We start from the raw sequence: 15,835 nt of genomic DNA, 5'->3' as shown, positions 1-15,835 counted from the left end.
TTTCCTTCTTTATCGATGGGATAAACCAATGGCATCCCCTGGGAAACCCCAACCGTTTTCTCCTCCACTTCCTGTTAGTGGAGATCATCGTGCGTAATAACTGCTTTAATTAACTGCTCAGAAACTGAACCGTTGCTAATCCTTTCTTTATAAATTGGAATCTTATGGGATGGTTTCATATCGATCCCTATATTTTCAATTGACTTCTCATTTTCATAGTCAAATGGACACTGATCTAAACATCCCATCGCCTTCTCTTGACACCGTCGATCGACCACTTTCTCCAACCACAGCCATTTCTGGCTGGGATGATCCTTTGCCTTCTAACCCCCCATCCAATTGGGGTATCAACTTACCCACTGAAAGGGTAATCGTTAGAATGGAAGATCCTCCTCTGTATCCCAATTCAAGTGTTCGACGTTCACACGTCAAAGTCAGTTATCAATTTCCCTGGGTCAGAGAGGAACCACAGGCCATGCTACTGGACTCATTACTTTCCATGCCATATAGGCTAATGCCATTTCAACTGGCAGAGGCAGGTGGTAAGCCGAGCTTGGAGAATCACGAATCCCTCTTCCAGAAAGCCAAAAATCAACAAGCTTATTGGAAAGAAATGGTAAGAAAGCCATTTTTCCCCATTGCCTTTTCTGATGACCAACCTGACATTTCTCCTCTCCCTGCAAACCCTGATTGGTTTCAAGAGTTAGAGAATTTGAGGTATAATACCCCACTATCTCAAGCCCACATAGGGTATTCAATTTACAGGGATTCTGATGAAACTACAGCCAAAGAGCTATTGGCTGCTTTTGCCTTTTTGGATATTCACATTCTGGAAGAACATGTCCCTCATTTGAACTTCTTATGGGCATGTGAAACCCTTCAATTTTATGAGAGTAGCCTCATTACTACTCATCTTCATGGGTTTAAGACTGCACTACCTCTTATAAGGCTTTGGATGAAGACTAGCACTGCTGCCTTCTATGACCCTTTTTGGGTCGATTATGAAGTTTAACTATGAAGTTCAACACGACAAAGTGGTTAAACTTCATAACAAAGTGTTGGACCTAAACCATTCCAATTGGGAACTGCCGCCGAATTCCTCAAAAGCTCTGTTCAAGAAACATCAGAATTGGCTTCGGAAGAAAAACCACAAGAAAGCCCATCTCTTGGTTCAAGCTGAAAAGAGTGTAATGGCCATGAGGCCATTAGTAGATAAAAAAATAAAAATGGATGCAGAGGCAATGGCTAGGGACAAAGAACATGCATTCCTGACTTATGCTTGGGACAAATTTCATGTTTTTGTTACTTGGAGTTTCCCACATTATTTTGAAATTATTCGAATCGATGCTGAGGGTAACCCTATCAATGCCTAAATTTCCTTTTTAGTTAGGAAATTTTATGTTTATTTCCTTTTGTGAGCAGGAAATGTAACTTGTTTTGTTCTGAATGAAAAGTTTAGCCTAAGTTTATAGGCTTTTATCAATGATCATTTTAAGTTTGAATTATTTATGCATCCGTCGATTTATGTTTTCATCCGTCGATTAACTCCCACGGGGATGGAAAATATGCCTTTAAATACTTTCCATTGATTGTTCTTTCGTGGATACTTCCAAGAATAGATTCTAACTGATAAGCACCACCTCTTAGCACTCTTAACACACGAAATGGTCCCTCCCAATTTGGAGACCATTTACCAAAATATCTTTTCTTTTTCTTATCTAAAGGCAAAATTGCCTTCCAAACCAAATCACCTTCTGCAAATGATTTTTCGTGGATCCTCTTATTATAAACTCTTTCTAGATTTTTCTTTTGTGCTTGTATATTATTTAAAGCATCTATTCTGGATTCTTCCAGTCCATCCAACTCTTGATACATTGCTTCCTCAAAATCCACATCATTTGAGCCATAATGTCTAGCCACTCTGTGGGATGTAATATTAACTTCGACGGGTAATACTGCAGCTTGGCCATACACTAACTCATATGGTGTAGCTCTGGTGCTTTCCCTTTTTGAAGTCCTATAGGCCCATAACACTCTGGGCAGTAAATTATGCCAATCCCTTGGATTGTCAACTATCATTTTAGACAAAGTATTCTTGATGATTTTGTTTGTAGATTCCACTTGCCCATTTGCTTGGGCATAATAAGGAGAAGAATTCAAGATTTTAACCCCATATGAGTTAACATAAGTCATTACTTCGTGACCATTGAACACAGATGCTTGGTCAACTGTGATCGTCTCAGGAATACCAAATCGACAGAAAATATGCTCTTCAATGAACTCAATAACTTGTTTCTGTGCCACACTCTTCAATGGGATGGCTTCTGTCCACTTCGTAAAATAATCTGTAGCTACCATTATGTACTCATGTTGTTGAGAAGAGTGAGGAATTATTTCTCCAATCATATCAATTGCCCATCCCCTGAAAGGCCATGGTTTCACAATCGATTGTAAAGGAAAAGCTGGAACCCTTTGAATGGGTCCATATTGTTGACATTTTTGACACCCTTTGGCATAAGAAATGCAATCTTTCCTTATTGTTGGCCAGTAATAGCCATATCTTTTAAGTAACCATTTTATTTTCTCTCCAGACTGATGAGAACCACAAGTTCCCTCATGAACTTCTCCCATAACTGTCATTGCTTGGGATTTATCAATACACAGCAATAGTACCTCATCTGAAGATTTTCTGAACAAATCATTGCCTACTATAACATAATTAATGGCCCTTTGCTTTATATTTCTGTCTGTTTTCTCCTTTGGGTTTTCTAAGAACTTTCGTATTGGAACCCTCCAATCATCAACTAAACTTATTTCCATGATATCAAAATTATTGCTATCTCTTTCAATAGAGAAAGGCAAGAATCTCTTCTGGACCTTTATTAATTTTTCACTTTGTCCTTCTGGGATCCTAATTCCAGAAGCAATTTGTGCCATTTGGTTGGCTTCACTATTTTCTAATCTAAAGACATGTTGCAAATGCACTTCATCAAAATATTCTACAAGAAATTTAACTTTCTGCAGTTGTAATTCTAATAAGGGATGATTACACTTATATTCCCCTGTTATCTGTCGAATCACCAACTGTGAATCCCCTGCAACATTTAAATACCTAATATTCAATTCTTTTGCAATTTCTAAACCAATAATTAAAGCTTCATACTCAGCTTGATTGTTGGTCAAAATTCTGTTTTCATCTAACTGAAAAGAAAACTGCAAGAATTCCCCTTTTGGAGATGTAAGAACTACACCTGCTCCAACCCCTCTGTCGGTTTTAGAGCCATCAAATGACAATTTCCATGGTTTTACTTCAACCATATGTATCTCAAATTCATCCTTTTCCATTAACAGGTTAGGATGATTAGCTACAAAGTCAGCCAAGGCTTGCCCTTTTACTGCCTTTTGAGGCACATATTGTAAATCATACTCTATTAAGGATAATAACCATTTTCCTTGTTTACCTCTTAATATGGGCCTTGTTAACATATATTTAATGACGTCCGTTTGTGCAATCACATGTACCGTCGATGGTAACATGTAACATCTTAGCTTGGTGGCAGAAAAGTATAATGTCAAGCATAGCTTCTCAATAGGCTTGTATTTTATCTCACATTCATTTAATCTCCTACTAAGATAATATATGGTTTGTTCATGGCCATTTTCATTATCTTGAGCCAAAAGACAACCAATCGACTGGTGTCCTGCTGAGATGTATAATTTTAAAGGTTTTCCATTTATTGGTGGCATCAAAATAGGAGGCCTTACCAACGATTGCTTTAAAAACTCAAATGCCTTCTGATGTTCTCCTTCCCATTTAAAATCTTTCTGAGATTTTAACTTTAAGAGTGGGGAAAAAGCAAGAGTTTTTCCAGATAGATTGGAGATAAATCTCCTAAGAAAATTTACATGTCCTAAGAACTGTTGAAGTTCTTGTTTACTTGTTGGAGGCTGTGCTTCTATTATAGCTTTAGCCTTATCTTTAACAACTTCAATCCCTTTCTTATGAACCAGAAATCCCAAGAAATTTCCAGCAGTAACTCCAAAAGCGCATTTCATTGCATTCATTCTCAACTTGTATTTTCTCATTCTCATCAAAACTTGCCTCAAGTAATCTATATGCTCATCAAATGTATGTGATTTTACTACTATGTCATCAATGTAAACTTCCATAAACCTCCCTATTAGGTCATGAAAAATCACATTCATTGTTCTTTGATAAGTGGCTCCTGCATTTTTTAATCCAAATGTCATAACAATCCATTCAAACAACCCAATATATCCTGGACATCTAAATGCAGTTTTGTGTGTATCTTCTTTTGCAATGAATATTTGGTTATATCCAGAATAACCATCCATAAAAGAAAGAAATCGATGGCCTGCAGTTGCATCCACTAAATGGTCTACAACAGGCATATGGTACTCATCTTTCGGCGATGCTGTGTTCAAATTTCTAAAATCAATGCATATTCTCACCTTACCATTTTTCTTAATTACAGGAACAATATTTGAAATCCATTCAACATATTTAACAGGCCTAATGAATTTGGCCTTAAACAATCGTTCCATTTCTTTCTTTACTTCTTTTTGGACTTCAGGTGTCATCTGTCGTGGAATTTGTTAATGTGGAACAAAGTCCTCTTTAATAGGAATTTTATGTTCAACCAGTGATCTATTCAAACCAGGCATATCAGGATAATCCCAAGCAAAACAATCTTTGAATTCACACAACAAATACTTCAAACGATCCTTCATTTCATCAGGTAAAGCAGCACATACATGAAGAATTCTAGGATCTTCCTCTGTTCCTACATTAAAATCCTCTAATGGATCTTTTACTTCTGCTTTACTATCATCAAGTTTAGCAGGAGCAGCCTTAAGATCTTCCATAGTCAGTTCCTTAACAGTCAAAGGACTATCATCAACTACACAGTCTGCCCAATTATAAGAAATAGGCTCATCAGCCTCTAATTTCCTAGACACAATGAAAGAAAATAACATCTTAAAAGTAGCTTTTAATGTAGCTAACTCTTTATTCACATGGCTCATATTGTCACTGATCATGGAAAATTTTTGATTTAGAACCACTAGACCTCAAAATCATGTTAGGTCTAACAAAATCTCCACTTATTTCCTTAAAACCATCTGTAATGTATTTAAGGAATTGACTTTCAGTAATGCTTATCCCTATCGATTTCATTTCTGAACCCTCTACCTTGACTGGCCATAAGTCTTCATCATATAGACCTGCTTCCACGTTGTTGGTATCTGCTTTAAATGGATGCCTGTCTGCCCAGAAAATTTCCATTCCATCGATATCTTCATCCTCTCCTTGCTTCAGAAATATTAATGCCTGATGTAAAGAAGAGGGAACACACCCGTTTATGTGAATCCAATCTCTGCCTAACAAGGCATTATAATTGGATGAAGAATCAATAACAAAGAAAGTGGTGTTCATCTTTCTGTTTCCAATTTGTAATTGCAAAGAAATCACACCTTTAGCAGGTGAACATCCTCCTGCAAAATTTCCAACTGTCACTTCTGTTGGGATTAGATCTAACTCATTTTTGTTCAAAGTCTTCATCATTTTCGAAGGCAAGATGTTTACTATAGCTCCATTATTAATCAAAACCTTATTAATAGGTTGCCCATTAATATGAACCATAATATATAATGGCTTTAAATGCCTGACCAAGGCATTTTCAGGAGCCCTCAAGATAACCACATCTTTTCCTTTTGCATCTTTCTCAATTTGAATAGACTTCTTTTTAAAATCTTCTTCCTGCTTGTTTATCTTCACTATAGCATCCGTTTTGTCTTCAACATCCCCTTCTAAACTTGTGGGCTGATTAGGTTTTGCCTGAAAAGTTTTTGGCAAAACTAACATCATATTGCAATGAATTCTAGTAGGGGAAACTGACCCGAATTGGATTGTATCCAGTACTTGACCAAAAGTAGTAAACTTTTGAGAGTCTACTTCATTTTTGTCATCTTTGAAATCTTCCTTCATCATATCTGAACTGCTAACTGACAACAGATCATCATCTTCATCATCTTCTAACAATACTTGTTGAAACTCTTCCATTTTCTTCTTTAAGCTCTTCTTGAATTCTGCCTTTTGCTCCTTAATCGACGGAGCAGGGGAAGAACTTGAGCTTTGCCCCCCAAGCCTTTGAGTAATGGTTGGTTTGCTTGTTTGCCCCCCAAGTTTTTCTACCTCCTTTGCTTTCTGTTCAGGTATTGCCGAAACTGGCATAGTTGATTCTCTAGTCCAAACCATAGGGGCTGGTCTGGCTTTTATTTCTGGCCATTGTGTTGAATCCATCATTATCTGTTGGTCTCTTCTTTCTCTTTCTGAAATCTTCCTTTGTAACCTCCTTTTCTGAGTGTTGGTAATGGGCTCAAATTCCCTTACATTTGGGAATTTAGGATGTCTCACCGTGTTCCACCCATTATGTTCGATATTCGGTGGAGTCACCATCCTTCCTTGGTATCCATCCCTGACAAAAGGCATTCTTCCCCTTGATCTTACACCTCTTGGGTAAAATCCTCTTCCCCTTCCATTCATAAATGAAGGTGGGTATATTATGCTTACATCTGGCTTCCCAAGGAGTGCTGGAATCACAGGATATCCTTTAAACAGGAATGGTCCATCATCTTCCCCATACCATTTGAGTGATTCGGAAGGTATAAAAATTCCAGGGTCTTCACCTTCAAAAATCAACTTTTGTCCTACATAAATCTGCAAATCACTACTTCCCATAGTGTTGAATCTAATGGAACCTTTAGCATAGGTACCATTATATTCTTTTCCCGCAATCATTTCTTCTCCTTTCTTGATCTTCTCATCACACCTTAAACAAAAGTAATTTTCAAACTTCTGCCTTACTTGAACTTCTTCTTCCATAATTTCTTCTTCTTCTTGAATCCTTCTTTCAATTTGAGATGCCATTTTTCCTTTCTTCGATCTGGCAGTCACCATATTGACCTCTATCAAAGGAAAATGATCAATATCAATACCCATTACTTCTTTATTTCCTTTAGCATACTGTAACAGGCCCTTCTGGATCAGGTCCTGCACACAATTTCGAAATGTGACGCAATTGTTAGTACTATGTCTAAAAGAATTATGCCACTTACAGTAATCTTTTCCTTTTCTATCCTTTTCAAGAGGGATCATATGCCCTGGTGATAAAGTTAAGAACTTTTGATTAATTAGTTCATCAAAAAGTTGATCAGCTTTGGACAAATCAAATGAGTATTGTCTAAAATTTGCTTGATTTCTTCGATTCGGATGAGATGAAGGCATATTCACAGGCTTCTCAGCCTTTGTTAAAGTGTCACAAACAATTGGTGCTTTCCCAATCACTTGGGCAACATCAATCTCTACATCTCCTTCTATATCTTGGTAATATGTGCCAAGTGATTTACTCTTCCTGTATTCTCCTTCCATAAGAATAGCCTCATATCCTATGGCTTTGGAAGTAAAATCAAATAAATCTCTGAATTCAGTCCCAGTAAAATGTTTCTTAAAATCATAATCTAGCCCTTCTTGGGCTATCTTTACTATTTCAGATTCAAGAATGTAAAAATGACACTGATTCCTAATCTTTTTGAATCTGTTCATATATTGTTCAACAGACTCTGAAGGCTTTTGTTTGATTTTAGCCAAGTCTGCTACTGAAATTTCTGGTGCATGCCTAAAGAATTGAGTATGGAACTGTTCTTCCATTTCCCTCCACGAATGAACAGAATTTGGAGGCAAGTTAATAAACCAAGAAAAAGCAGTTCTAGTAAGAGAATGAGGAAACAATTTTAATTTCAGAGCCTCATCCAAATCCGCTTCGCCTATTTGCAGGCAAAATCTCCCAACATGCTCTATAGTTGATTGATTTTCCTCTCCATTGAAAAGAACTAAATCTGGGATTCTATAATGCCTAGGAAAAGGCACATTATCAACCCAATTTGGATATGGTTTTCTAAACATAGGTTTTTCGATTCTCTGTAATCCAGGGCCATACATGTCTTGCATAATATTCGTGAGTTGAGCCCTTAAATAAGGCTCTTGAATTCTTTCAGTTTGATTTGGAGGAACAAGAGTTTCGGGCCTAATATTATATCCATATGGATAATCTTGTCTTCTTACGTTTGGTGGATCATACCCATAAAGATTTGGATCACCATTAGCCATCCCTGGAATATTCCTATTATCATTCCTAAAAATACTTGCATTCACATTTTGCCCTCCATGGGCATTATTTCCAATGTTCCCAGTCTCTGTTCCCATAGAGACAGTGGTTGGTATACTTTGATAAAAGCTCTGATTTTGACCATTGCTAACATTATTTGGGACTCTATTCATACCAGTAAAAACAGTTTCATAAGTTGGATTTTCAAATACCTGCGTAGAAGGTATTTCAGTACTTCGGTTAGCATATCCACTGGTCTGTCCAGGGTTAACGTGTACGTTAACTGGGACTTCCACCGTTGGTTGATTTTGTACCACCGCTGCCTTAAACATAGCCATCAAAGTTTTGGCTACTTCACTTTCTGGATCATTTAAAACTCTTGCAAATTTTTGGACCAAGTCACGTGACTCACTTTCTAGACCAATTGGTTGGCCTACTTCTGGACTTCTCTGGTCTGGATTCCCAATATTGACTCCATTTGCATCACTTCCACCATTAGTGTTGGCAGAATTATTGTCATTGTTGCCATCTGTTGGCAATTGATTCCTAGTCTTTGGTGCCATTACTCACTTCCAAATTAGTAATGAGCCCTCCTTCTAGCGCCAAAATTGTTACCAAAATTCTTGCTTTCTTTCCAATCGACGGAGAATCGACGGGAAACTGTATTGTAAGCTTGCTGGAATGTGGATGTGAAAAGTGGAGTTTGGTTCCTTGCCGTATTTCAGGACTTCTTTGGAAACAAACAATGTAGTGGATTAAGTATGGAAGAAGATTAACAAAATGGACTTTATTAACCCTCAAAGTAGAAGAACAATCAATCGAGATGATTGAGTGAACAATTACAAGTTAATTCTACTCCTAGAAAAGAAAAGATAAAGGCCTGATTGACGTTGTTTGTGTGTCTGAAACTGCTACTAACTTGTCTTTAAATAGGCCTCCTTACATTTGAATTCAAATCTTCCCCCCAAAGTGGCAGTTGAACATTCCCTCGAATTCTGATTAAGAACTTTCTCTAACTGCCGATCATGCCCACGTTGAGAAAGTTGCCTTGTTAATTGCGGTTACCATCCTCTTCAATCGTGAAATCATGGGATCCAGTTCTACTTGACACCTGTCACCTTATCGACGAACAAAAAGGTCATAAGAATACGCCACGTGTAGGCCAATCGACGGACAAGACTTTTCATAGTTTCACCATCGATTCTACATTATTTGGGTAAGCCCATTTTTATCCTCTTACTTGCCCATATTTACCCTTGCCACGTGCCGTCAAGTCGACGGGTAAAATGGAAATCTTAATTGTGGTACAAACGCCGTGTCATTATTCTCTTCTGATTTTTCCACCTCCCTAGCTGTCCTTCTGTTAAATTTTTCCCAATTTTGTCGGGAAAATTAATTGGACTCGTTAAGGACCGAGGACAAGAATGAGGGTCCCCAATAGTACGCAGGAGAAAAAACTCATTCATGGAGGAGCTGTGAATAAGTTTTACAGTGCTCAATCCCGGCTATTCAAAAGTACTTTGTACGATCCGGATTGAAAACAATATATTAATAGTAATAGAATTCCAAAGCACTTCTGGACGTGTGAAATTGCGTGAAGTCGTGAATAAGTTTCTCCCCAAATAATAGATGCCACAGAAAACTCAACCCAGCATTTGTGTAATTTCCTTGTCAAGTATTTACATGCTCATCTTCCGATTGAAAAGGACCAAAAAAATTAAAGAAGTACTTATTACATGCTCCACCGAAATATCAATGGAAAATTATCAAAACAAGGCATTTCTAGGAATTAATACATGGTGTGGTTTGGTCTTCACAGTTGTTGTAGTTGGTCCTGAACCTCGTTAAGTAACTCGGTCTTCACACTTGTTGTCAATTTTCTCTATTTATCTCTCTTTACTGATTACTTTCAAAAACCTCCTTAAAAAATCCAAACGTACTTCTTATTTCGTAAGTTTCTACCTATAATAATATAGATTGAAAAACAAGCCTTTATACGGTTTGTTACAATTTTCCAAGATCAATAATTAACCAACTCTGTCCTCAAAGCAAAATTTCATACAGAAATTGACTATGGAAGTCCCTTCTAGGCCGATCGCAAAAAATAAAATAAAATAATAATAATAATAATAATCCCTTCTAGACAAATGGCCACTCTCTCTTTGTTTCTCACCCTCCCTTCTAGACAAAATGGCTGTCGGCTCTTCTTTTTTTTTTTTTGAATTTTGAGAAAGATTTTTGAGGTAATGAGTGGAAAAATATATAGATAGAAAAATTATAATAATAATTTAAAAAATTATTAAAAATCGTGCAAAAAAAAGAGGTTAATTTTCGAGACCCAGAACGAACACAATGTGTAAACTATAATTTCACTTCCAAAAAAAAAACTATTTAGTACATCAAAGATCAAGTCAAGCCAAGCAATTTGACTATGTACTCCCATAGTCACACATGGCCACTCTACCGCTATAAATTACCCAAATCCCTTCTCTCACAATGCCACACATAACACCACCCCAATACCCCATTCCTCTAATTTCCCACAAAGCATGACGTTCTTCAAATCTCTTTCCCTCTCCATTTTCCTTCTTACTACCCTCCTCTTCATCACCTCCAGTACTCGTGCTGCAACTATTGACATCCGAAACAACTGTGGGTACACCGTTTGGGCCGGAGCTGTTCCAGGGGGTGGTCGTCGCCTTGATCGGGGCCAGACTTGGACCATCAATCCACCTGCAGGCACAAAGCAAGCCCGCGTGTGGCCCCGAACTGGTTGCAACTTTAACGGAGCGGGCCAGGGAAGGTGCCAAACCGGTGACTGCGGCGGGGTTCTCGAGTGCCGGGGGTATGGTCAACCCCCTAACACACTAGCCGAATATGCGCTAAACCAATACCAGAACTTGGACTTCTTCGACATATCCCTCGTAGATGGGTTCAACGTGCCAATGGAGTTTAGCCCTACTTCGGGTGGGTGCACCCGCGGCATCAGATGCACTGCTGATATAAACGGGCAATGCCCGAACGAGCTGCGCGCCCCAGGCGGGTGTAACAACCCGTGCACTGTGTACAAGACTGATCAATACTGTTGCAACTCCGGAAGTTGTGGACCCACACCTCTCTCAAGGTTTTTCAAGGAAAGGTGCCCGGATGCTTATAGTTACCCTAAGGATGATCAGACTAGCACATTTACTTGTCCCGGGGGAACCAACTACAGGGTTGTGTTTTGCCCTTGAAATACTCCACTGCTAGAAGATGTTTTGCGGCACGCAAGCATCATTGCTAGTAGTTTCCCTAAGGCTTGAAATCCAAGTATGATGAGGTTTTAAAGCTAGCTAGCTATTTGAAAGAATAAATTTGGGCACGTACGCGTATTATGTGCACACGTGATCTGTAATTGGAATAACTTGTGATCTTTGCTGGCTGGCTGGCTGGCAAGGATTTTATTTACAGTTATGATATGAAACAATCGATTCGCATTAGATATGTTACATAATTTTACGTCTTTTTTTTTCCCTTTTGGTTGGTAATGTAGGATGTTTTCGGATCAGCTTGCACGTACTTCAGACTAATCTCTACAACTCTTCTCACAGCCGTTTCACACACTTAGGCGTGGGGTGAGGTGGCGATAAATTATATTAGTCTTGTTTGTTGTGTATAAATTAAATAGATCTTACAATGACATCGATACATGTCTATCAAAATAACTTAAACTTTTAGATTAGATCCAAAATTTCTAGTTCTGTTTCCTAATTCCTCTATTATAAGAGCATCCATACCAGCCTTGCTATACCTCAACCATGGGCTAAAGTGACGAGCACAACACAAAAAAGTTGGCAAAATCCACGGGCATTAGTCTCGCTTCCTCCCTCATTACTTTACAAAATATGTAAATTTGCTACAGTGCCTTGTCAAGCAGAACGAGCAACTGTTCATCAGGTAAACATATTATATTCAAGCAATCAAAGCCGGAGCAGGTAGGGTTCTGGGACCTGCCGTCGTGGCCGATGATGGTGGCGGAGGAGAGGTAGTTGCCTTCAATTTTGCACATCAGGTGGTCGTCCACATTCGATCGTATGATCATCGGCTAAGAAAAATACATCAGATATATGCTCAGTTCTTCTTTGGAAGGCTATTAGGCAAGCGAACAGGCCTTCCGGCGGCCGGCCTTTAGGCCTTCCCGAGTTCCATTTTCTCTCTCTAAAAGACTCCCTCTCTCTCTCATTGTAAAGAACGTGGTGGGGTAGGGGAAAAGAGAGAGGATGGGAGAGAGCAGCAGTGGACGGAAAAGGGCTTGGGTTGGGTGGGGGACAATACTAAGGCCCCGTTCCAGAACGGGTTTAAGTTCTTATTTTTTGTTTAATAAGAAGGGTTGTTCCACAAAAGAGTGAACAATTACTTATTTTTTAAGAAGATAATTTTAAGTTCAAAAATTATGTGCTTACGCAAATAATTTTTCTATCAATATGGATCTTATTTGATAGATCTCATTGAGATCTTTAATACGGTGCAAAAAAAATTGAAAAATTATTTTTCATTTTCGTTATTTTTGAGTTTGAAAATGTGAAATAAACTGCTTATTTAGGTTTTGTGGAACAATCCTTCTTATTTTTCTTTGAAAAGTTTCAAAATAAGTACTTATTTTTTAAGAAGATTTTTGGAACGGAGCCTAATATTTAATTAATAGAGAGTGAGAGTAAAGAGCTTGATTTTGTGTAAATATAAAAAAGTGACTAACTGAAGTAAAAAAGTGATTTTTAAGGATTTATTTGGTCCAAAACTAGGTGAGACTGATGCGGATGCCTAAAGGTTCTTCCTATTCTTCCTCGTTTATAGGTATGAATTCCTTTCATTTACTCTTTCCAAGAAAGCAGTTTTGATCATAATTTTGTTTTCTTCTTTTTTGAAACGATAATAGGTCATAGATATTCTAGATCTAACAAATAATATATCAAGAGAAAACTTCATCTCTAAACAAGAAACCAAACAGAAGGAAACTCAGTCCAAAAATTACACCAAACTCTAATTAAATTCACTGCTCCAAATAGATGGAACGTACCATAGAAAACAACCAAAAACATCCACATAAGGGTGATAGAAGCTCCACAAACAAGAAGAAATCCCACACAGCGAACACCAAAGAAGAGAACCAAAAAAAAGAAAAGAAAACCAATAACTAAACCGGACGGAGTCTGCCGTACTTGATCAAAGTTTATTTATTTTTACAAATAAATTATTTTTTTCTGAAGGCGACGTGGGTTATAGCCCACCTTAGCCCTAGCTAGTGTACTTTCGACAGTAAACTCGTGCGAAACCTACGTCCAGAGGGTGGTCCATAGCATTTCCCTCTACGAAGGGAAGGCATCAAAAGGGAAAGAGTCATTATGTATTTCCATTGGTAAATTAATTAAACATACGGATTGATATGTGTAATTGTTGTTCTACTCCTATCCCCTCTCTCGCTCCTTTCTAATAATGTAGAAAAAAAAAATTGTTCAATTGTTGTTCTAATCTTATACCCTCCCTCACTCTTTTTAATGTTGGAAAAAAAAAATTTGGGCTACATTTTTACAATTTTTTTTTTTCCTGAAGGTGACATGGGTTATAGCCCACCTTAGCCCTAGCTAGTGTACTTCCGCCCTTGGACTCGTGCGAAACCTACGCCCAAAGAGCGGTCCATAGCATTTCCCTCTACGAAGGGAAGGCATCAAAAGGAAAAAAAGTCATTATACGTATTTCCATTGATAAATTAATTAAACATACGGATTGATATGTGTAATTGTTGTTCTACTCCTATATATTCACTCTTGATATGTCTGGTACATATTCACTCTTTGGTTTGAAGGACAAAAAAAAAGAGCTTTTCCTCCTCTCTTTTTTGCGGTGATTATTCCATTATGATTTAAACCTAAAAGAGTAAAATTGAAAAAACGTACATTTTAAACCAATTTAAGCACACCGTCCAGTGTTCTGCATAAATTAAATCATATAAAAATCTAAGCACATCAGCCAGTGCTCTGCATTTAACAATATAAGTATAAATCTAAGCACACTGGAGCATAATAAGTGAATACTTGCGTATCTGAAGCGTTGCGATTCGACGTAATTGAGTGGTATTTTTGCACAAACGTAAAAATAAATAAACCAAGCCGGGCTCATGTGTGCTTCATCAAATATGCCATAAATGTAGCATTTGTTCGTTGCATTCGGGTTCTCTACAGTCAACTGCAGATAAGAATGTACGATTCAATTTGAACCGCATATTGACAATCAATGGTTCAGATTTGTTGAATCTTTTACCGGTAAAAGATTGAAAATAAATCCGGACCATTAAAAACACTATCCAACAGTCTACAAGCTAGATTCTTGTTTTTTTTTTTTGTCAATCGATAGGATGATATTCATTGAAAACAAAGGGATAACAACGAAAGAGCAGTCATCCCAAAAGAGGGAATATAGCAACCACAATGAAGGCCTAAACACCATACCGAACATTCATGACCTCACACAACCTAATGCGCCAAACAGATGGAGAACATCTCCGATCAACGCTGTAACACCCCGACTTCTTAGAACCAAGAAGAATAAGTAAAAAGTAAGGGAATAATCATTTAACGGGCCGCTTACCGTTAGAATTTAGGAAGTAAATTGTTTGTGACTTATTTTCTGTGTATGTGTCAATTTATAAAACGTTATTGCCCTAACTCTGTTAACATTGTCCACGCGAACCGAAACAATTAATCCGGAAAGAGGCGACATCTCATTATAGGGCGAATAGGATAAAATCCTATTAGAGTTAATATCCCTAGATTATAGATAATGAAAGATTATGCAAGATCCTTATAGATATACTAAATCTTGCTAGATATGATAAGATATGATAAGATTCTAGGTGGATTTTATTAGATATTATTACAAGATATGATTCTATTAGATATTACGAGATTCTAGTTGGATTTTGTTAGATTACATATAGTTTTGGAAAGATTTGGAAAGATATTATAAGATATTGTTAGATTATATAAGATTTGATTAGATATTATTAGATATAGTTGGATTTTCTTAGATTATATAAGATTTGATTTAGATATTATTGGATAATATAAGATTATGTTTAGATATTATAAGATTATGATCTAAGATTTGATTGATTTGATTTGATATGCTCTAGAATCTTCCTTCATTAGTATAAATAGGCATGCCCTTTCACATTCTTTTCACACACCACAAACACATCACACCACACACTCCATCAAGAAAATAGAGAAAAGAAAGAGAGAAAGGAAAGGAGAGAAAGAAAAGAGGAGGAAAGAAGAGGAAAAGAAATAGGTACGAATCATTCGAAATAGTTAATCATAAGCCAAGTTGAGCGGAACGAAAGGGGAGTTATGAATTATCCCTGTTACATGAATTTTCATAAAATTATATTTTTGACTTACAAAAGTATGTTTATTTAACATATGAATTATTTTGTAGCAAATATTCCATGGAGTTATGATGTTTTGAAAAGTATATGGAAAAGTATTATCGATACATCCGAACGATGTCCTTGAATCTGGGGGACGTTAAAGATACCGTGGGAATGGCGTAATAAGGGCGGAATGGAAAGGGACATAGCTGGGTGTCCGTTTAAATTGATCAATTCATTGTAT

At 37.3% G+C, this 15,835-nt stretch overlaps 2 protein-coding genes across 2 annotated transcripts; one reads left to right on the top strand and one right to left on the bottom strand.

Annotated features, from left to right (window-relative positions):
* Positions 1 to 1,530: 1,530 nt before the first annotated feature.
* Positions 1,531 to 4,602, bottom strand: LOC131332642 (uncharacterized). The gene is made up of 2 exons (XM_058366939.1): positions 1,735 to 4,602; positions 1,531 to 1,626 (listed from the first exon to the last, which is right to left on the bottom strand). The coding sequence occupies exons 1-2, from the start codon at positions 4,600 to 4,602 to the stop codon at positions 1,531 to 1,533; spliced, it is 2,964 nt and encodes a 987-aa protein (XP_058222922.1).
* Positions 4,603 to 10,674: 6,072 nt separating this feature from the next.
* On the top strand, positions 10,675 to 11,665 carry LOC131332412 (thaumatin-like protein). The gene has a single exon (XM_058366615.1). The coding sequence runs from the start codon at positions 10,736 to 10,738 to the stop codon at positions 11,417 to 11,419; it is 684 nt and encodes a 227-aa protein (XP_058222598.1). The 5' UTR covers positions 10,675 to 10,735; the 3' UTR covers positions 11,420 to 11,665.
* The last annotated feature ends 4,170 nt before the right edge of the window (positions 11,666 to 15,835 follow it).

Source organism: Rhododendron vialii, chromosome 7a (genome assembly GCF_030253575.1).
Source record: "Rhododendron vialii isolate Sample 1 chromosome 7a, ASM3025357v1".
Lineage (NCBI taxonomy): Eukaryota > Viridiplantae > Streptophyta > Magnoliopsida > Ericales > Ericaceae > Rhododendron > Rhododendron vialii.
Note: the sequence above shows the minus strand (reverse complement) of the source record. Positions and strands in the feature narration are given on the sequence as shown.

Bases quoted from the DNA above. Each gene is read 5' to 3' on its own strand.
- LOC131332642 (XM_058366939.1), bottom strand. From the start codon at position 4,602: ATGACACCTGAAGTCCAAAAAGAAGTAAAGAAAGAAATGGAACGATTG. The intron at 1,627-1,734 runs GCAATTTTGCCT...GGTGCTTATCAG, and splicing joins AAGGTGATTTGGTTTGGAAG to TTAGAATCTATTCTTGGAAG.
- LOC131332412 (XM_058366615.1), top strand. From the start codon at position 10,736: ATGACGTTCTTCAAATCTCTTTCCCTCTCCATTTTCCTTCTTACTACC.